The sequence below is a fragment of the Mercurialis annua genome, linkage group LG8, assembly GCF_937616625.2.
Source record: "Mercurialis annua linkage group LG8, ddMerAnnu1.2, whole genome shotgun sequence".
In the NCBI taxonomy this organism is placed as follows: Eukaryota; Viridiplantae; Streptophyta; class Magnoliopsida; order Malpighiales; family Euphorbiaceae; genus Mercurialis; species Mercurialis annua.
In genome coordinates, this window is record NC_065577.1 from 37,829,030 (window position 1) to 37,850,580 (window position 21,551).

General features: G+C 32.9%; 3 protein-coding genes and 1 long non-coding RNA gene across 4 annotated transcripts; 3 read left to right on the plus strand and 1 right to left on the minus strand.

Moving 5' to 3' along the window:
* Positions 1–985: 985 nt before the first annotated feature.
* LOC126659563 (3-ketoacyl-CoA synthase 19) lies at positions 986–2,753 on the minus strand. The gene has a single exon (XM_050352862.2). It carries the CDS (start codon positions 2,624–2,626, stop codon positions 1,226–1,228), a length of 1,401 nt encoding a protein of 466 aa, XP_050208819.1. The 5' UTR covers positions 2,627–2,753; the 3' UTR covers positions 986–1,225.
* A 9,884-nt stretch (positions 2,754–12,637) lies between these two features.
* On the plus strand, positions 12,638–15,425 carry LOC126659832 (uncharacterized). Its single transcript, XR_007635100.2, has 2 exons — positions 12,638–14,174; positions 14,727–15,425. It is a non-coding gene; the product is annotated as an uncharacterized LOC126659832 (long non-coding RNA).
* Positions 15,426–20,029: 4,604 nt separating this feature from the next.
* On the plus strand, positions 20,030–20,668 carry LOC126662024 (uncharacterized). Its single transcript, XM_050355910.1, has 3 exons — positions 20,030–20,073; positions 20,247–20,278; positions 20,388–20,668. The coding sequence occupies exons 1-3, from the start codon at positions 20,030–20,032 to the stop codon at positions 20,666–20,668; spliced, it is 357 nt and encodes a 118-aa protein (XP_050211867.1).
* A 115-nt stretch (positions 20,669–20,783) lies between these two features.
* On the plus strand, positions 20,784–21,281 carry LOC126662025 (uncharacterized). Its single transcript, XM_050355912.1, has one exon. It carries the CDS (start codon positions 20,784–20,786, stop codon positions 21,279–21,281), a length of 498 nt encoding a protein of 165 aa, XP_050211869.1.
* Positions 21,282–21,551: the final 270 nt, after the last annotated feature.

The window sequence follows — 21,551 nt, forward strand, 5'->3', positions numbered from 1 at the left end:
AGAACCCCGACCTTTTAGCCCCTTTTCAATCATACCCTAACGTTGAAAATTTGTCAATTTTATCCTATTTTGCATTTTTGTGTTTCAATTGTACCCTGAAAAATTAAATTAACGTCTTTTGCGTTTGGAAATTTGTTTAAAACATTCTCCATGTCTCGCATATATTAATTGTATATTTTTAAAATTTATTTAAATTTAGTTAAATTAATTAAGAATTTAAATTAGTGTTAATTTGATTATGACTTTTAGTTAGTTTTTAAAAATAAAGGACTTATTTGTACTTTTTGAATAAAAAAGAATTTAATTTCATGTTTAGACTTAATTAATTGAATGATTTCATCATTTAAGTAAAAAAATTAACAAAAATTAAAATATTGGGGTACAATTGAAAACGGAAAATTCAAAAGTGGGTAAAATTGACAAATTTTCAACGTCGGGGTGGAATTGAAAAATAGTTTAAAGGTGAGAGGTTTTTGAGTGATTAGACCTTAATTGTAAAGTTAAAATTAGCATTGATGTAAATAATTAGAAGGGTTAGCACTATTGTAATAATTGAGCGTGTTTAGCTCACTTTTGTAACTTTCTCTTTTTTTTTTTTGTAAGCCCATCCGGTTTCCAAGGCTTCGCCTTAGCTAATCCGGATCCGACCCGCGTCGCGCACCTGGCATGGTGGGTGAGTCTGCCAGTGGGAATTTTATGCATTCACAAGGACTCGAACCCGAGACCTTACTTGAGGGAATTCTAATCCGAACTGAATAATTGAATGGAACAGACTTTATTTCGATTTAAATACTATATAATTTCTTTTTTCAATTTTTCATTTTGATTTGATTTTGAAAATAAATTATATAAGTTCACTCTGATATTATTCATCAAAAAAAAAAAGTTCACTCTGATATAAATCGAAGCAGAACAGTCAAACCAAAGTGAGAAAATTAACCAAGCCCTAACACAATTTAGATAGATTTGAACCGAATCCACACCCTTAAAACAAGTATAAGATTAAATTCATATATTGAACATTAAAACTACAATACATCACCTTTATAAAGAAATCAATACATGGTAATAATGCATCCTATTATAATCTTCCACTTAATTTGCTCCAGTAAATCTTCCTAAAACCAAGATCAACAATTAAACATTATTTTAAACCCAAAATACAATGCAAATTTAAAACCAAAATAGCTCATAAGAAGTACAATTAATGAAGATTAATTCCTAGCTACATAAACTTTGATTTCATTTCATCAATTTGAACAAAACTAAGATATTCATCATTAATCCAGCTATATTTTTCCAAAAACTCATTAACCGGTGCTTTTTCAGGAGGATAATTATCTACACTTTCTTTCCAAACATTACCATTTTCCAAATCTTTCATTACCTCCCAAACACAATTATTGCACTTAAATCCTGCTCCAAGACTAATCATTAATATTCTATCACCTTTCTTTAGCCTCTTCTTTGCTTCCATGTACCCTAAAACATACCACAAACCGCCCGCCGACGTGTTTCCGAATCGATGAAGCGCCATTCGAGCCGGTTCGAGGTCATAGTCGTTTAGCCCTAAACTCTTTCCGATCCCTTCGATCACAGCTTTTCCGCCCGGGTGTATGCAGAAATGTTCAACCCCTGTCTTAAGATTTAAGCCCGATCCCACTAATTCAAGATTCGAAGTCTTGCTTTTGGGGTTCCGATTACGAGATAGAATATATCGAAATAATTCCATAACGGGCAAGATTTTCGGAACTAGGACTCGTAAATTCATCGAAAGAGCTTTCGCGGCGGCTTTTGTTAAGCTTCTTGTTAAGAGAAAACCTCCATAGCCTTGATCATCTTCTTCTTGTATGCAACATCCGTACGCTTCGTCGTTCGATCCGATATGTGTACGGACTAGATGATTCAATTTGAATATTGATTTATTCTTCAAATCTTGATTGTTCGTCAGGATCATCGAACAACCTCCGGATCGGAACAGACAATTCGATAGCAACATTGATTTTTCTTTTCCGAGATACCAATTTGGACCGATTGATTCCGTGCTAATAACAAGTGCTATTTTATTCTTGCAAGATTTAAAAAGCTGTTGAACTAATTCAACAGCTACAATACTTGCACTACACCCCATTCCTGACAGATTGAAAGATTTAATATCTTCCCTCATTTTATACTTCCGAACTACTCGAGCTGTCAGCGAAGGCGCCGGAGAGAATAACGAAACATTCACGACGAGTATGTCGATTTCCGACGGAGAAATTCCCGTTCTTTTAAACAGATTATCGAGTGTATCGAACATGATGTCGTCGATCTCCGAAAATGCATCGCGTAAAGACGCATTTTCTTCTCTCCTTTCGATGATGTTTTCCGGGCCGTATGTTTCGTTTCCTATCCCGGAATTAACAATCGTTTGCAACAGAAACCGGTATTGTTCGATTCCGAGATTCTTGTTCCTCATGACAAGCTTGACACAGGATTCTGTGTCGAGCATTCTGTTTTCGGGGGGTTTGTAGCACTCATAATCTAGCATGTAGCAGGATTGGTTTCTTCTGTGGAAAATTAGGCTGCAGAAGAAAAAAATGACATAGCAAAGAAGGGATAGAAAAATAATTATGAAAGGTTCCATATTGGAAAAAATGATTTGTTATTAGATGAAAAAAGATTGTAGAATGATATGTGAGTAATGAGTTCAAATAAAACTTTCTTGTGCTTGTTATATATAGAGAAGGTTTACAAGATTGTGACTATAGTGCACGAAAACTTTTATAATCATGCGTTTTGTACTTTTGTTTTCATTTTCAAAATTGTCTTTAAGACCCCCAAACTCTATATCTATAAGACGAAATATAATTATCAACCCACAATTATATTTAATTTGTTAAATGATTTTAAAATTTTACCAATTTAATTTATTGTCTTTTCGATTTTTGCCAAATATTTCTTATTTATAACTAGTTTAGCGTAGTTTTATTTATTCATGTGTATAAAATTTATCTTATTTGGCATAAACAACATTACACCACATCAACTGCAAACTGAAAAAGAAATGTGTTTGGCAATACTCGAAAAGATGATAAATCAAATTGATAAAATTTGAAAATTACAATATATTTGGCAAATGAGATGTAATTATAAATAGATAAATATATTTTACCTGTTTATAACATATTCTTTAGGAAAAATATCATTTAGTTTTTTTTAAATAATATTATTATTTCCGTACTACATAGGTCCTAAGGAGCCAAATTCGCCTATTAATTTTCCAAAAAACATTTTTAAAATTCCATAATTCTATTTTTATAACTTATTCTTATAACATAATATCATTTGGTTGTTTCACATATATCAATTTTTTCTATTTCAGTGTTCTTTTTCGTGCTACATAAACTTTTGATAAGCCTAATTCGTCCATTATTTTCAATTATGTTTCTGAAAAAAAAAACCATTAAAAAAATTAAATACTTTCTGGGTTTTCTTTTAAATGTCATTTTTTTAGCAAAACATACATATTAAAAAAGTTATTAAATTCATTCAAATAACAAAAATAACCTATCATAGATAGACCCCGTTTAGTTTCGCTGTTATTTGTTGCTGGTAGTTGATAACTGTTAGCTGATACAGAATATTGTTTGGTGACGTGTATTAGTTGTAGTTGTTGTTAATAAGTTAAATGATTTATAAATGGTATAATTATTTTTTAATTTTTTATATAAATAAATTATATTTAATAAAAATAATTTAAAAACAATATTTAATTTTAAATTATTTTATATAAAATTTTTGATAAATTTAAAATTAATTTGATAAATTATTTAATTATAGCTACTATAAGATAAATAAGATAATCTTATCTAATCTAAAAATAATTGGATTATTTGAAAATAATTTAAATAATTTTGTTTATTATAAAAATAATACATATTTTAGTAGAGATAAGTTTATATAAAAATTAATAAATCAAAATAGCTATCAGCTGTTGGAAAAAATGCGACAATAATTTTATTTTAAAAAAATTTATCATTGAAATTTAGAATAGACAATTATTTTGATATAAAAACGAAAATGAAATATTTCAAAGGGAACAGAAAAATAACTTTTTACAATAATATGTTATGCATATAACGTTTTGAACTTTAAAAACACTTTTAAAAATAAAAAGGATATCGGAATCTAGGATTTGTTAAGTTTTCGTGTAAAATTAAATTTTATGTAAATGTTGGGTAATTGATAGTGAGGGTAAACTATCGTGTTTTTACAATTTAGTTACCAAATTAAAATTTGTTTCATTCTTATTAAACTTCAATTTATTTTAACTAGAGGTTTTCGGGCAAAAAATACATATATGGCAACCAACTTTTATTTTTTACTTAGAAACTTGTCATGTGTGCATAATTTGACATTACTTGAAAACTTGTCATCTTCTAAATAATATTATACACATGTGACAATTTTTCAAGGTATATTTAGAAATATTCAATTGTCTCATTTCAAAATTGAACTATCACGTATGCATTTTGGCCGAAAAAAACAGTTGAATTACAATTATTTGAGCACCCCCACGATCAATTAGACATTGATGCTTGATAATATATTAGGGACAATGCTATTTAATCCACTTTTTTGTACCGCTTTACGTGTCATGCGTATATTTGCTCAATTCATATTGGAAAATATATGGTTCAATTTTTCTCTTTAAATTGACCCACTCGTTTGTTGACACTTAAAACGATACAATAAAATGGTTAAAGTTTGTGGGTTAAATAGCATTACTCATATATTAGTAGTTTTTTAAAAATAATTATAGAATTTTAGTAGTAGTTAAAAAACTTGGAATTAAAATGTAAGTTATTTTCATATATGATAATGTTGTAGCTAGGGGTGTAAACAGGCCGAGCCCGAGTTAGGCCAAGCTCGAGCTCGGGCTCGAGTGTGTTTTGCAGGCTCGAGCTCGAGCTCGAGCTAGACTGGGCTTTAATTTTGAAGCTCGAGCTCGAACAACATTCGAGCTACTCGAGCTCGAGTTGAATTTAATAAAAATAAAAAAAATAATTAAAAAAATCAGATTTGATGTATTTTAATTATTTTTCACTATATATTATGCAATTTAACCAATTTTTATGATGCATATCTAAATTTAGAGGTGTAAAAATTTAATATAATGATAATAAAATTATTATTGTTATTTTATAACAAGCTCGTTTAGGCCCGTTTAGTCTCGCGAGCCTCACGAGCCTTAGTAATTGGTACTCGAGCTCGGCTCGAGATGGAGCTACTCGAGCTCGACTCGAGATGGAGCTACTCGAGCTCGACTCGAATTTTTCGAACCGATCTCGAGCTTTTTTCGAGTTTACACCCCTAGTTGTAGCAGCTAAAATCTTGGAATTAATGTGTAAGATATTTTCAACTACTTTCATGATATCTTACAGACTGTAAAGTTATAAGTAGGTGATGATCAACAATTTTACCTAGATGGGGAAAAAGACTAGACTGGATGAAAATTATAACATTAAATTTCCTGTTTTGATTTTGCCTTCTATACAATTGAAGAGCACTAGTACTTGAAATTACTATCTTTAAGCAATTAAAGCAGCCTGAGATGGCAGCTGAAAACCATTCCAGCACACAGAACATAGATCATAGTAAATTGGGTATTTTCCAACCCAAATTTTATGGATTTCCTATCCATGAATTGATGAAATTAATTCTGAACAAAGAGCCAATAAGGTTTTTAAATTTGTATTTCAAAATTTTATTAAATTTTTATTTGATAATCAAATGATTTGTGTTATTATTTATTTAATAATCAAATGATTTGTCTAAATTAAAGGCGAAATATATTTTTGAATCTCTGCATTATTATATTTTTTGAATTAGATTCATCAACTTTTATTTGTCAAATTTGAGTCCATATGTTTTTAATTTGGTAGATGTTAGATCTCTCCATCACAAAAATAAAATGTGTGTAATTTACAGCCGTTACTACGGCTAAGATGAAAGAAATAGACTTTTTTTGTTGAATTTGATATCTACACTTTTATTTTTTTGAAAGTAATCGGTTTTTTCGATCTAATTTGACACTATTAATGTGTTTTGACAGAGATCTAATGTCTATAAAATTAAAAGTATAAAGACTCAACATATATAAATTATAACGGAAAAACTCAATTAAAAAAATAGATACTATAGGAATCTAAATATGTATTTTACCTAGATTAGAAGATAGCAAGTAAATTTTATGGATATGCAAGTTGCAAGTTAGATGGGAGTAAATTAAATGAGAACAGCAAGTGATTGTACGAATTTTGCAATTGTAGTTACTTAAGGTCATGCACAAGCAACACTGATGGTCTGCATCAGTAACTGACTCTAGTTATTAGCGGACCTACATAAAAAAATATGTCAAATAAATTGTTCATTTTATAAATTTAATTTCTGTGCCAAATGGAAAAATCCAATTTTCATAAAAGAAAAACCTCAAAAATTACCAAGCCAAACAAACCAAAAAATATTCTTTTATTTAAAATAATTTAATTGATATAGCATTTAATGATATGATTTTATCCGTCTTCAATTTTTATTTTTATTTATCTCCATAAAATATAAATCAAATTATTCTGAAAAAGATTTACTCTACTTCAGAATCAAAACCACGCAGTATCCATTAATTTGCAATCAGTGGCAGACCTAGATAAAAATGTTTAGAGGGACTGTCAATAAATTATAATTTCAACCGTGATACACACACACACACGCACACGCACACGCACGCACACACACACCCACCCACGCACGCCCACGCACGCACGCCCACACGCGCGCACACACACACACATATATAAGTTTTTATATATAATATTAAAATACAATTAAATAATAAAAGATAGTATAAAAATATTGTAAAAGAATTCAAAACTAAATTTTATTACTAACGGAGTTTTGATTAAAATAAAAAAATAAATTAATTTCCACTATAATTAATTAAATTCAAAAGAAACTATAAGGACTAAAAGTTATATATATTTTTTCTTAGGGACTTACTTAGGATTTGAGGTGGCTATGGCCACCTCTAGTCCTAATGTAGGTTCGTCCCTGTTTACAATGTAAGCGCTGAGTAACAATCTGCTAAGTCGTGAGAGCGATTTTTCACACAAACACTCTCTCTTCCTCTAATAATAAAAAAAACTAATTGAAGTGTCTTGTTATAATTTTATGGTTTTACTTATAAAATTAGGAATTTTAATCCATAATTTTATCTTTTTATTTTATCTTAGACGTCTTTTTTTTTTACAATTTAGTAATTTAATTTTTATACATTCCGAACATAAAATCATACAATTTTTGCATCTCGTGCTAATTTTTTACATTATTGAAATTACGAGATCACATCTTTTGATCTAAAAAGAAAATATGACCGTAAATTATGAAAAATATCAAAATATATTTTTATAAGTAATAATATTATTTTTATAATTTTACTAATTTTATACAAATTTTTTAAGTCCACCTTTGACCACAACAACTTTTTTATGCGACTTATGACATTGTTGATATAAGGATGGGGGCACATGGAACTTTCCTCTTATATTTTGTTTTAAAAAGAGTTAATAATTAGAACCAAAATTAGATCGAATCATATCTTATGACAATTGGAGTTGATGACAATTGGAGTTGAAATGTCGACGTGATATATTTTAGGCCAAATGTTGTAAAAAGGGCAAACCTTTTACAAAAGTTTCACAAAAGTCCTGACCTTTTAATTTTGTCGATTTTGGCCAAAAACTGATTATTTGGTTTCACAAAAGTTCTGACCTTTCAATTTTGTCGATTTTGGCCAAAAATGGATTATTTGGTTTCATAAAAGTCCTGACCTTTCAATATTTTACATGCCACATAGGCGTCACATAGGCTCCACATATGCAAATTGAAATTAAATTGAGAGTTGGCCACCATTGAAATCAAATAATTTGTTTTTGGCCAAAATCGACAAAATTGAAAGGTCGGTACTTTTGTGAAACTTTTATGAAGGCTTTGGCCTTTTTAAGACATTTGGCCTATATTTTAATCATTATCCTACTTTATTTGTATTTCATTTTAAATACTATATTTGATTTATTTCATTTGTTAACTTAAAAATGATTTTATATTAGTAACAGAAAAGTAGTCACTGAAAAATTATCGTGTTGATATTTTAATTGATTATATTTATATATAAAAAAAAAACTAGAAACAATTCGGACAAATAATCCATTTTTAAAACTAATTTGATTTTCTACTCAATAAAAAAATATAGAGAAAATACCTCATCATTTTAATGTTTTTATTTTTTTTACTGTAAAGCATGTTTATATAATTGAACAAAGGATCATTTTACCCCCCGAACTTGGCGCAAAATATCAAAAAAATCCAAATTAGCAAAACCGGATCACTTTTATCCGAACTTGGCAAAACCGGCTCAAAAACCCCCCTAATGCTGATGTGGCACTAAATTGGAGAGTGAGATTCCAAAATACCAATTAATCATAATTAACTCCTAATTAATCCAGGGGCCTTTTTGAACCTTTTTCAGAAAAAAAAATCAATTTTATTTAAATTTCCGGCAAGGAAGAGCTCCTCGCCGGAGAAGAGGAGCTGCTGCTCCTCGTCTGTTCGTTGAAGAACAGACTGCCGAAGTCTGTTCTTCAAAGAACAGACGGTCTGTTCTTCAAAGAACAGACGCGGTCTGTTCTTCAAAGAATAGACCTGGATCTGTTCAGATCCATGGGGTCTGTTCTTGAGGAAGAAGAACAGGCCCCGGGTCTGTTTTTTTTATAAAAAAATTAAAAAAAATTAATTTATTTTTGTTAAAAATATTAATTTGAGGGTTAATTTGTTGTATATAATGAAATTTGTGGGTTAATTTGTGATATAAAGTTTTAAATTAAAGGGATTAATTTTTATTTTTTTTAATTATTAGGTATTAATTTAAAATGTTTAAAAACAATACGAACATTTTAAACATTTTTTTTATCAAAAACAACCTTAGAAAACCGAAACCACCATCAAAACTGGAGAGTGTATCTCACTTTCTTTGGTGAGAGTGGGGAGGGGGGGGTTTTGTACCATTTTTTACAATTTCAAAATAAAAGTGATCCCGTTTTGATACTTTGTGCCAAGTTCGGGGGGTAAAGTGATCTTTTGTTCTTATATAATTATACCTATTTTTTATTAATTTTTTACTTTAAATATTTTTTTTACTCTTATCATATTATATGAAAACTGTCATTTTTATATTTTTCTCTCTTTTTCTTTCTCTCTCCTCTCTCCTCTCTCCTCCTCTCTTTTTTTTCTTCTTCTTCTCTGTTCTTTTTTCTTCGTCAAATTTTTTTTCTTTTTTTTATCTTCTTTTCTTCTTCATTTTTTTTCTTTCTTCTTTGTCGTTCATTCATCGCTCCGCTGCCGTTTCTTCATCGCTCCACCCTCGCTCCACTGTTTTTTCATTTTTTATTTTAGCGAACTTTTCTTTAATTCATGTTGATTATTGCGATTTTTTAACATTCAGATTTAAATAAATTACTCTTGAATATTTTTTCAATTTTAGATTAATGCATGAAAAACGAAGTTATGATGAGAAAAACGATTTTCTGCAAAAAAAAGCATCTGATTATCATAACACTGCAAAAAAAAAAATTTTATAAAAAAACAGCCTCTGATTATCATATGAGTATCACTATATTATCATGTTGTTATCATAACACTACAGAAAAAAAAATTCTCCAAAGAAAAAATTTAATTATCATGTTGTTATCACTGTATTATTATCTCGTTATCATAATATTATTATATGATACCGAGATGATAATGTTTTATAGTACCTAAGTGATAATATTATGACAATGACATGATAATATCTATGATAATGTTATGATAAAACAGTTTTTAATTATCATGTCACTATCACTACATTATCATGTTGTTATCATAACACTCTAGTGTGATAATGTTATGATAATGAAGTATGATAAGGTTCTGATAACGTACGTAAAAAAAATTATAGAAGGATTTCATGATAACAGAATGATAATGTTATGATAACTAAATCACTTTCTGATTATCATGTCAGTATCACTATAATAATGTATGATAAAATAGTGTTTGATTATCATGTTAATATCACTACATTATCATGTCGTTATCATAACATTGCAGTATGATAACTATATGAAAATGAAGTATGATAATTGAATGATAACGTACGTGAAAATATAATTACAAAACGATTCATGATACCAGTGATAACCAGATGATAATAAAATAATAAAATTTTGACAATAGTATGATAATATGATACCTATATGGAAAAAAATTACAGAAAAAAATATGATAACGAGATGATAATGTGAAGATAATAGTATGATAATTTGATACCTGTATGAAAAAAAAATTATAAAAAGATTATGATAACGAGATGATAATGTGAAGATAATAGTATGATAATATGATACCTGTATGAAAAAAAATATCACAAAAAAATTATGATAACGGGATGATAGTGTGAAAATAATAGTATGATAAAGTTTTATGATAATAAAATGATAAAATGATACATGCATGAAAAAAAATTACAAAAAATTATAATAATGAGATGAAAACATGACGATATCTACTGTAATACCCCAAAATTTTTAATTATCTAATTGGACCACCTGTCCAGTTTGGACTCGCCAGAGTGGCGTCATCGGAAAGTTTTCTGATAAATAAGTTTTAGCAGGTCGGTTTTAGAAAATATTATTGCGGAGAAAATTTATATTATATTTCAATTTTAAAGTTAGAATTGGAATAAAAAGGAAAAATGGCAAGAAAAGTCCAAAAATAAGTACATGGACCAAAGTGGTAATTTAGCCACTTTGTGTCAAAAATAGAAATATTGGATTTTGACGGAAAAGTGTTAGTATCGAGCTTTGTATTATTTATTGGATATAAATAATACGTATAAGTTATAATTTAAGAAGTTATTGATTTAGTTATGGACTAAATCGTAGAAAAGAAAAGTTTAAACGCTAAGTTGTATCAAAGAAAGAAAAGAGGGACTAAAACATACTTTTAAACATACATATATGAGATTCCATTTGAAATGAAGAAATCAGAGAAGGAGAAAGAAGAAACGTCCAGAAGCTATTCCATTTGGCGATCAACTTCGTCATCACGCCGTTTCACCGTTCGGAATCCGTTTCAAGCGATTTTTGTACCAATCTCTCTAGAATTTCATCCTCTACTGATTCTAAGCCTCGTATCAAGGTAAGATACGAATTCTTGGTGATTAAATTGATTAGAGGAGGATTGTTGTATGCCGTTAAGTAACGGTTTAATCGAATTCAATTTAAGTAAGTCGTTTTTGGGATTTTTGGAAAGTTAAAGTACGGGTTTTGTTAGAAATGGAAGTATTGACGTTTTGGTGAAGTCGGGGTGCGGCGAAACAGCCCGGAAACGATGTTTCCGGGGCTGTGCATAGCAAGCGGCTACGCGCCCGCATAGCTCAGGCTATGCGAGCGCATAGCCAAGGAGCTATGCGCCCGCATAGCTCAGGCTATGCGAGCGCATAGCCAAGGAGCTATGCGCCCGCATAGCCCAGGCTATGCAAGCGCATAGCCAAGCTGTGCACCGCACAGCTTATTCGAGTTACGCGCTCGCACGGCGATTCCGAAGGGGCCAAGGGGCTAAAATGGACTTTTAATTAAAAAGAAACAAGATTTCAATATTTTGAATATTAAACCCTAATATTCAATTAAAGACCTCGATAAGTCAAAAAGTGAGTTTTAGCTCGACATTTTACGCGAGTAACGATAATGAAAACGTTAAGGGAATTATATAATTCTCGAATACAAGGAATGGTATTCGATAAGTCGTGGATACGATTAAGAATTTCTGGATATGTGAATAATACTAGAATGAAACTAATACTTAAATTATGTAAGTATTATACGTATTAACACATGATTTACGTCTGACTATTAAACGTTAATTAATATATATCAGACGTACGACCAGGCAGTGAGGGCACTAGAGGTGTACTAGTTCGAGCACATTATCACGTCGATCTTGTTGTAGAGTGGATAGCGGTCACTGTGAGTTGTATTTTACTTTCACGTATTATATATTAAAGTTATTTTATATAGATATATATAATGTTTACACGCATCGCATTATGTATAATTGATTGAGTTGTTATATATTTTATTAATATCTATATACGAGAACTAGAATGCGATCCGAAGAAACTAGCTACCTATTGGGTGTCAATAGGCTAGGTTGTGTGATCACCAGTACTGAGTCAGTCTAGTGTGTTTGCATTTGAGAAATGATTGGATACGTATGATATGATATGAATTCGATACAATAGTGAACTCGGCTACGGTGTAGCCTGGAAGTCCCCGTATCTAGTGGGCTGGGCCCACCAGTGAGTTGGACTCACAACTTGAAATTTATGATTGGGTTAAATGATATATGATTATTCGAGAGATGTGTCACATGCTAGGATATTAGTTTCGTACGGATCAAATACCTGTTTATATGTTTTATGTTATTACTTTCTTGAGATGCGATGCTATATTTTCTATGTTAATACTGTTAGTAAATGCAAACTCACTCAGTATTTCTGTAATACCCCGTAAGTTCAGGTGCCGTTTAGTACAACGTGTCCGGTAGAGAAGGACCGGAGTTACAGAAATAAAGATATTGGATATTAAAGAAAAGGATAATATGGAGTAAGACGTATATGTTTGAGGATTAGAATAAGAAAATAAGGAAAAATATCAAGAAAAGTCACAAACTTTAGATCAGGGACTAAAGTGGTAATTTAACCAGTTAAGTCCGAAATTGGAATTATTTCGCCAAGGTCCGCGAAATGTTTTATAGTATTGGTGGTAAAAGTTTCAGGTCAATCGGAGACCTTTTAAAATTTGGACGCGGATTCATTTTGGGCTAAATTGTCAATTTTGAAGAATTCAAGGATCAAAGTACAAATTAGCCAATTTAGCCTCGAGAATAGTAATTGGAAGATTATCGACGAGAATAATTATATTTGGAGTAGTATTGTTTATTTGGATATAAATAATACGTAGATAATCGAGTTAAAAGGATAATTTAACCGTTTGGTTAAATTAGAAAGTTTAAAAGAGAAATGGTTTAAGTTAAAGAGATGAAGGATCAAAATGGACAATTAGCCAAGATATATATGATAACTTTCCTTAAGAGTAAGGAAAGGAAGTAATGATCAGAGGAAGCGAAAGTTACAGAAGCTTTCGACGATCGATTACGATCCGTCGCCGTTTCGCCGTTTCTCGTCCAAATCGCGCGTTCTTTATATCGATTTGTTCGGAATTGGAAGCTCTATCAATCATAAGCTTCATTTCAAGGTAAGATTTTGGATTTGAGTGTTAAAATCGGAGGTTACGGGCTGTTTCGACGAAAAATGCTATGTTTGAATCGAAACGCTAAAAACACGTCGTTTTCCACCATTTTCGTATAGATTCTTGATAAGTTTTGAGCCTAGATGATTTAGGTATGCATTGGTATGAATTTTGGGGTATTTGGAGCTTCGGAAATGGTCCAGAAGCATCAAAAAACGCTGCCCCCAAAGTGCGCACGACGTGCTGCACTTCAGCACGTCGTGCTGGTGCGCGACGTGCACCAGAAGGGTGCACGACGTGCACCACAAGGGTGCACGACGTGCACCAGTGAAGGGCACGTCGTGCCCTTCATGAAAAATGAAGGGCACGAGGTGCCAAGCTAGCACGACGTGCCCTACTTCGATCGTGACCTCCGGGGGACTTCCGGGAGCGAAAATTGGCCTCTGATGGCATGATATGGGCGTAGAACTCTGACAAATGTCTTAAAATGAATATTAATAAGACATTATAGCAATGAACATTAACATGATGAGTAATAGAGATATGAATAGAGATCTATAGAGAAAGATACGTTTAGAACACGACGATTATATTTCGTGCTTTTGTCGTGTTAGGTACCTAGTGCAGTTTTTAAGAACAAGATTCTCTAAGTATATATTTTAACGATAGAATCCTGTGATAGATGTGACGGACTATCGATCTACGAGTATGACGAACCAAGAAGCTCGACGAGGATTGACGGACCAGTCTCCTGGAGCTTACGTTTGGATATAAGGAATAGCGATCGTTGTGAGTTAAACTTTACTTTGAGTATTATTACGCAATAGATAGTTTTTATATTATAAATATAATATTAAACTACATCGCATGCTATAGTATTTTATCGATAGAAATGAATTTGTGCATCGTATTATCGAATATATATAGATTGTGAAAACTAGTATATGATCCGGGGGAAACAAGCTACCTATTGGGTGTCAATAGGCTGTGTGATCACCAGCGTCCGGGTAAGTCATAGATAGAGATTTCATGGGTCGTATATCATACTTGTTTGTGCATGCGATACAAAGCCTATCTGGTTGAACTATCCCGGGGCCTGTATCTGCGAGTCGGCTGGTTGAACTATCCCGGACTCATATCGATCGATCGTTAGATGTTGTGATAATGTTCATTATGCATACTAAGGTATTAGGGTTTCGATCGGATCAAATGCTTGAAGTATAATATGTTTGTATATATGTGTTTGTTTTAAATGCGATGTTATTTTCTATAATACCCTAGTAATGTGTTTTCTCACTCAGTATTTCCCCAAATACTGACCCCTCACATTGATGCTTTCAGGTGTTTAGAGTCGGATCAGACAGACCGTCTTTGGTGTGCTGAGTACGAGTCCCCTTGGTGCTGCAGTAGTATACGTATGACGAGTCTTAGCATAGAATAGTCAGGTCTTATAGGTTGTGTACATATTTAATGTTTGTTTGATGTGACGTCTTTTGGTTGTCAGTTTTGTATTGATCGATAGACGGGCTAGTACGTACAAGTTACGGAAGTGAGATGCCCACTATGGTTGTATCGATGATGTGATATATATGATGTACGTTATGATTGTAAACGTGTCTTCTTATTACATGTTTATAGGATAGTTGTGTTTGCGTTTCCGCGAAAAAGTTAGAATGGTTTTAGGCTTGCTACGGGTTTCGGAGCTACCACTCCCATTCCCTAGCGCCGGTCTCGGCTCAATAATTTGGGTCGTGACAAAGTTGGTATCAGAGCAGTTGGTCCAGTTACCTCTGCTAATATATGATTTGAGTGCAGTTAGTCCATGATACCACTGCGAGTCTGTGATTGATGTTTGTTTGTTCCTAGGTATTAGGTCATTAGACTAAGCTAGGAACTACTGCAGCTATAGAATTGAGCCATGTCTGATCCAAGTCGTTTGTATTATTTGTTTTAAGATCGAGCTGATTGATTGTGAATTTTTGATTGATTGAGAATTCTTGTTTGTTTCATTATGATAAGTATGATCGATGGATTGTGAAACCTTTGTTTGTTTCTTTGCGAAATACGTATACGATGTATAGATGGTATCGAAATCGAATTATCGAAATGTCGAGATGTGCAAGAGGAAGGAGTATGAAGTTACAGAAGTGGAAGAACCTACCGTGTACAGAGTTTAAATGTCTAGAGAACTTACAAAACTCGAAGTTTAAAACTTTTTGAAAGTTGTTTGTTTAAACAATTTGGAAAACATAATTGTGCCTAGACCCGCGACAGTCATCGATAAGTGCCACGACATTGATAGAAGTGCATCACTACATATATCTGTACATACATCGATAGGACATGCATCATATGCATTATGTTCGGACGAAAAGGTGAGATGTGGCAACTCTTTGGGGATGAGAGACGTCATCACCCTAGTGCACAATTTTGTTAAAATGAAAATGAAATTTGATTTAAAGTTCAAGATGAATCGTTTTATCGAAAGAGTTTTGAAAGAGTTTTGTTTTCATGTAAGTATACCTAGACCAGAACTCTGTAACGGAAGTGAAGTGCTCGCGAGCAAGCTGTGATCAAGACCAAGAGGCGAATGAATACGTATAGTTGCGAAAACATAGACGTTATGCTTCTAGGATATGAACTTAGTTTCAAGTTAACGAGCTAGTATATAGTTAAGATCGTGAATACGTTGGACAGTGATATGTACCCGATTAGTGATGTGTTAGAAAGTAAGTATCTCTTTGACGGGATGTCAAAGATCTTAAACAAGGATATAAGAGAAGAAGTGGATATGAAGGATGAAGTTTGTATAAGAGAAGTGAATGATAGATGTACGTGAATAGCGGAATGAAAATGATTGGACGGTGAACTAGGACGTTCATATTGTATGATAGGAGTATGAAAAGAGGATAGTTGAGTATAGGAATCGATTTATAGTTTATGCTTTGAAGATAGAAGATTGCCCTTATGATAAGATGAGGTGGATATTGTGTGATATTAGAAAGACGTCGGATTTAATAAGGATATCGACGATGGATGTACAAGGATAGGAGCGACGAGTCAAGAAAGCGTGTGATGGAATACAAAGTATATAGTATTGAATGTTAAACAAGGAACAAATGAAAAGGGTCAAGGGTTTAAGATAAGTAAAAAGGTTGTATGAAAATTCGAGGACGAATTTTTATAAGGGGGGAAGAATGTAATACCCCGTAAGTTCAGGTGCCGTTTAGTACAACGTGTCCGGTAGAGAAGGACCGGAGTTACAGAAATAAAGATATTGGATATTAAAGAAAAGGATAATATGGAGTAAGACGTATATGTTTGAGGATTAGAATAAGAAAATAAGGAAAAATATCAAGAAAAGTCACAAACTTTAGATCAGGGACTAAAGTGGTAATTTAACCAGTTAAGTCCGAAATTGGAATTATTTCGCCAAGGTCCGCGAAATGTTTTATAGTATTGGTGGTAAAAGTTTCAGGTCAATCGGAGACCTTTTAAAATTTGGACGCGGATTCATTTTGGGCTAAATTGTCAATTTTGAAGAATTCAAGGATCAAAGTACAAATTAGCCAATTTAGCCTCGAGAATAGTAATTGGAAGATTATCGACGAGAATAATTATATTTGGAGTAGTATTGTTTATTTGGATATAAATAATACGTAGATAATCGAGTTAAAAGGATAATTTAACCGTTTGGTTAAATTAGAAAGTTTAAAAGAGAAATGGTTTAAGTTAAAGAGATGAAGGATCAAAATGGACAATTAGCCAAGATATATATGATAACTTTCCTTAAGAGTAAGGAAAGGAAGTAATGATCAGAGGAAGCGAAAGTTACAGAAGCTTTCGACGATCGATTACGATCCGTCGCCGTTTCGCCGTTTCTCGTCCAAATCGCGCGTTCTTTATATCGATTTGTTCGGAATTGGAAGCTCTATCAATCATAAGCTTCATTTCAAGGTAAGATTTTGGATTTTAGTGTTAAAATCGGAGGTTACGGGCTGTTTCGACGAAAAATGCTATGTTTGAATCGAAACGCTAAAAACACGTCGTTTTCCACCATTTTCGTATAGATTCTTGATAAGTTTTGAGCCTAGATGATTTAGGTATGCATTGGTATGAATTTTGGGGTATTTGGAGCTTCGGAAATGGTCCAGAAGCATCAAAAAACGCTGCCCCCAAAGTGCGCACGACGTGCTGCACTTCAGCACGTCGTGCTGGTGCGCGACGTGCACCAGAAGGGTGCACGACGTGCACCAGTGAAGGGCACGTCGTGCCCTTCATGAAAAATGAAGGGCACGAGGTGCCAAGCTAGCACGACGTGCCCTACTTCGATCGTGACCTCCGGGGGACTTCCGGGAGCGAAAATTGGCCTCTGATGGCATGATATGGGCGTAGAACTCTGACAAATGTCTTAAAATGAATATTAATAAGACATTATAGCAATGAACATTAACATGATGAGTAATAGAGATATGAATAGAGATCTATAGAGAAAGATACGTTTAGAACACGACGATTATATTTCGTGCTTTTGTCGTGTTAGGTACCTAGTGCAGTTTTTAAGAACAAGATTCTCTAAGTATATATTTTAACGATAGAATCCTGTGATAGATGTGACGGACTATCGATCTACGAGTATGACGAACCAAGAAGCTCGACGAGGATTGACGGACCAGTCTCCTGGAGCTTACGTTTGGATATAAGGAATAGCGATCGTTGTGAGTTAAACTTTACTTTGAGTATTATTACGCAATAGATAGTTTTTATATTATAAATATAATATTAAACTACATCGCATGCTATAGTATTTTATCGATAGAAATGAATTTGTGCATCGTATTATCGAATATATATAGATTGTGAAAACTAGTATATGATCCGGGGGAAACAAGCTACCTATTGGGTGTCAATAGGCTGTGTGATCACCAGCGTCCGGGTAAGTCATAGATAGAGATTTCATGGGTCGTATATCATACTTGTTTGTGCATGCGATACAAAGCCTATCTGGTTGAACTATCCCGGGGCCTGTATCTGCGAGTCGGCTGGTTGAACTATCCCGGACTCATATCGATCGATCGTTAGATGTTGTGATAATGTTCATTATGCATACTAAGGTATTAGGGTTTCGATCGGATCAAATGCTTGAAGTATAATATGTTTGTATATATGTGTTTGTTTTAAATGCGATGTTATTTTCTATAATACCCTAGTAATGTGTTTTCTCACTCAGTATTTCCCCAAATACTGACCCCTCACATTGATGCTTTCAGGTGTTTAGAGTCGGATCAGACAGACCGTCTTTGGTGTGCTGAGTACGAGTCCCCTTGGTGCTGCAGTAGTATACGTATGACGAGTCTTAGCATAGAATAGTCAGGTCTTATAGGTTGTGTACATATTTAATGTTTGTTTGATGTGACGTCTTTTGGTTGTCAGTTTTGTATTGATCGATAGACGGGCTAGTACGTACAAGTTACGGAAGTGAGATGCCCACTATGGTTGTATCGATGATGTGATATATATGATGTACGTTATGATTGTAAACGTGTCTTCTTATTACATGTTTATAGGATAGTTGTGTTTGCGTTTCCGCGAAAAAGTTAGAATGGTTTTAGGCTTGCTACGGGTTTCGGAGCTACCACTCCCATTCCCTAGCGCCGGTCTCGGCTCAATAATTTGGGTCGTGACAATTTCCCCAAGTACTGACCCCTCACCTTTGATGTCTTTCAGGTGCTTAGTTTGTGGACCTAGCTAGAGGCCAATTTTGAAGTCCAGAAGTCAGCGGTGTATGTATAGTTTCTGACTTCTGTGAATGCTGCAGTAGTGGTCCTGTGTCGATAGAATAGTAGCCTAGACAGCAGTTCATTTTGATTGTATATATTAACTGCTGTCATTGTTTTATATATTTTTGATAGGCTACGTGTTATGCATATAATCCACGGCCCCAGATGCCGGTGAGATGTTTTGAGACACTAACTGATATATATATAGTACCGCGAGGCTAGTTCGTACAGGGTACGGTAACTAGAGCCCGCGAGGTTGGCAGAACAGTTAGTGTAAATGTTTATATATATATTATATATTCGCTTCTGTTGTGTTCTGCTAATTGTTTATATTATCTGCGAAAAATTATTAGTGATTTAAGGCTTGCTACGGGTTTCGGAGCTAACACTCCCGTTCCCTAGCGCCGGTTGCGGCTCAATAATTTGGGTCGTGATATCTACATAATTATATCAATAATGTTGTTATGATAAGGTCATGATAATACCACGATAGTTTTTTGAAAATGTAATGATATGGAGGATGTTAAAAATATAAAAAACTTAAGATATAATTATTAAATAAAAAAAATTAAATATTTTTTATACTAAATATGCTCAAATATTTTATAAAAACTTATTTTTTTATTATAAACATTCTTTTTAAATAATTTAAAAATTTAAAAATAAACTATTTTATTTTTATGAAAACATTATGTTAATATTATTATAAAAATAAAATATTACTTTAAAAAGTTAAAGGGATAAAAAAAAGACATCAAATACATATTAGAAAGAAAGAAAGAAAGAAAGAAAAAGGTTCAGGTCATGTTTTATATGATTGGAGTAAAATTATTAACTTATGGATAAGGAGAGTAAAAACATAAAATGGCCAAATCATGGAGTGTTTTTGTTGATTTTTCTGTGTTGAGGTAGAAACTCAAATTAATTTCTTTTTTTAAGGTAAATTCATAAATCTCTCAAAAAACTAATGATCTGGAAAAAAATTACGCTTTTTAGCCTCTTTGCGTTTGCAACTTGATCTTTTTTCTCCGGAAGTGGCGGCTTTGGTGTTGAATGTTCCATTAAATTTCATGGATATTAGGGATGATTGGATTTGGTCGCCGGATTGCAAGGGTAAGTTTTCAGTTAAATCTTGTTACAGGCTGATTCGTGGAGAAATTAATTCGATAACAACGGGTGTTTGGATCTTAATTTGGAATTTACATGTTCCCATGCATATCAGGAATTTTTGTGGCGTGTTTTTGCTGGATTTTTTTTCCTACAAACGATGTTCTTTCTAGAAAAAGAGTCTTCGTGAATGCTTCTTGTCCGGTTTGTAGAGGCGTTAATGAAACGGCGATGCATTTATTTATAGAATGCTCTTTTGCTAAGAGCTGTTGGAGAAGTGCTGAGTTGAGGATTTCGGTTGGAGACTGCTTGAATTTTTCAGCTTCAAGCGTTGGACCAAGAATCGTCACAATTGGCTTCAATGATTTGCTGGAATTTGTGGACAAACATAAATAATCTGGTTTGGTCAAAAAAAAGAAGCTCAGTTTTGATGGTGATTAACTCGGCTGGACATCAGTTGGTTGCTTGACAAAGGGCTCGAGCTGTGAGCTCTTTTATGAAAGCTTCGGAGATGGTGAAAGAGGATGGTCAGGTTCGTTGGTCAAGTCCTGCAGCTGGTTATCTGAAAGTAAATATCGATGCAAGCTGCTGCATAAGAGGTAGATCCGTTGGCGTTGGGTGTACTATGAGGGACGTCAATGGTGTCTTGTTGAAGGCAAGGGATGCAAATATTCTGGTCAGTTTTGAACCGAGAATTGCTGAAATTATAGACATCCAAAAAGCTCTAAGTTGGTTGAAAGATGGACAGAATAACGTAATTGAATCCGATGCTTTAAATGTTATCTTGGATATCCGGAATCCTCATCGTGGCGACTCGGATCATTTGGTTTTGGATTGCATGGAGTTGACGAAACAGCTTACTAATTTACATTTCGTTTTTGTAAGACAATCCGCGAATCAGGCTGCGCACGTGTTAGCGCATTATGCCCGTTCCATGTCAGGTCATCAAGAATGGTCTAACCATTATCCTGAATTTCTTACGTCTGTTATCGCTTCCGATTTGAGTTAATAATATCGATCGTTTACTCTTAAAAAAACTCTTCTTCCCAAAAAATTTAACACCCAATCATAATTTTTTATTTAATACAAATAAATATTGTTATGTTATAATTATATTTTTTTGTTTTAATTATAACATTGAGAACTATTTATAATATATGTTAAAATATGAAGTATTGAAAAAGAGGTTAATTTGATGTTTAAGGGTGTAATTGAAATTAAAAAGTGTGGATTTTAATGTTTGAGAGTGTAAAGGTGTGAATTTGGTGAAATTGACAAT

Excerpts from the sequence above, each read along its gene's own strand:
- LOC126659563 (XM_050352862.2), bottom strand. The coding sequence starts at position 2,626 with ATGGAACCTTTCATAATTATTTTTCTATCCCTTCTTTGCTATGTCATT.
- LOC126662024 (XM_050355910.1), top strand. The coding sequence starts at position 20,030 with ATGGCCAAATCATGGAGTGTTTTTGTTGATTTTTCTGTGTTGAG. Across the intron at positions 20,074-20,246 it reads GTTGATTTTTCTGTGTTGAG|GGATGATTGGATTTGGTCGC; the intron begins GTAGAAACTCAA and ends CATGGATATTAG. Across the intron at positions 20,279-20,387 it reads TTGGTCGCCGGATTGCAAGG|GAATTTTTGTGGCGTGTTTT; the intron begins GTAAGTTTTCAG and ends CATGCATATCAG.
- LOC126662025 (XM_050355912.1), top strand. The coding sequence starts at position 20,784 with ATGGTGAAAGAGGATGGTCAGGTTCGTTGGTCAAGTCCTGCAGCTGGT.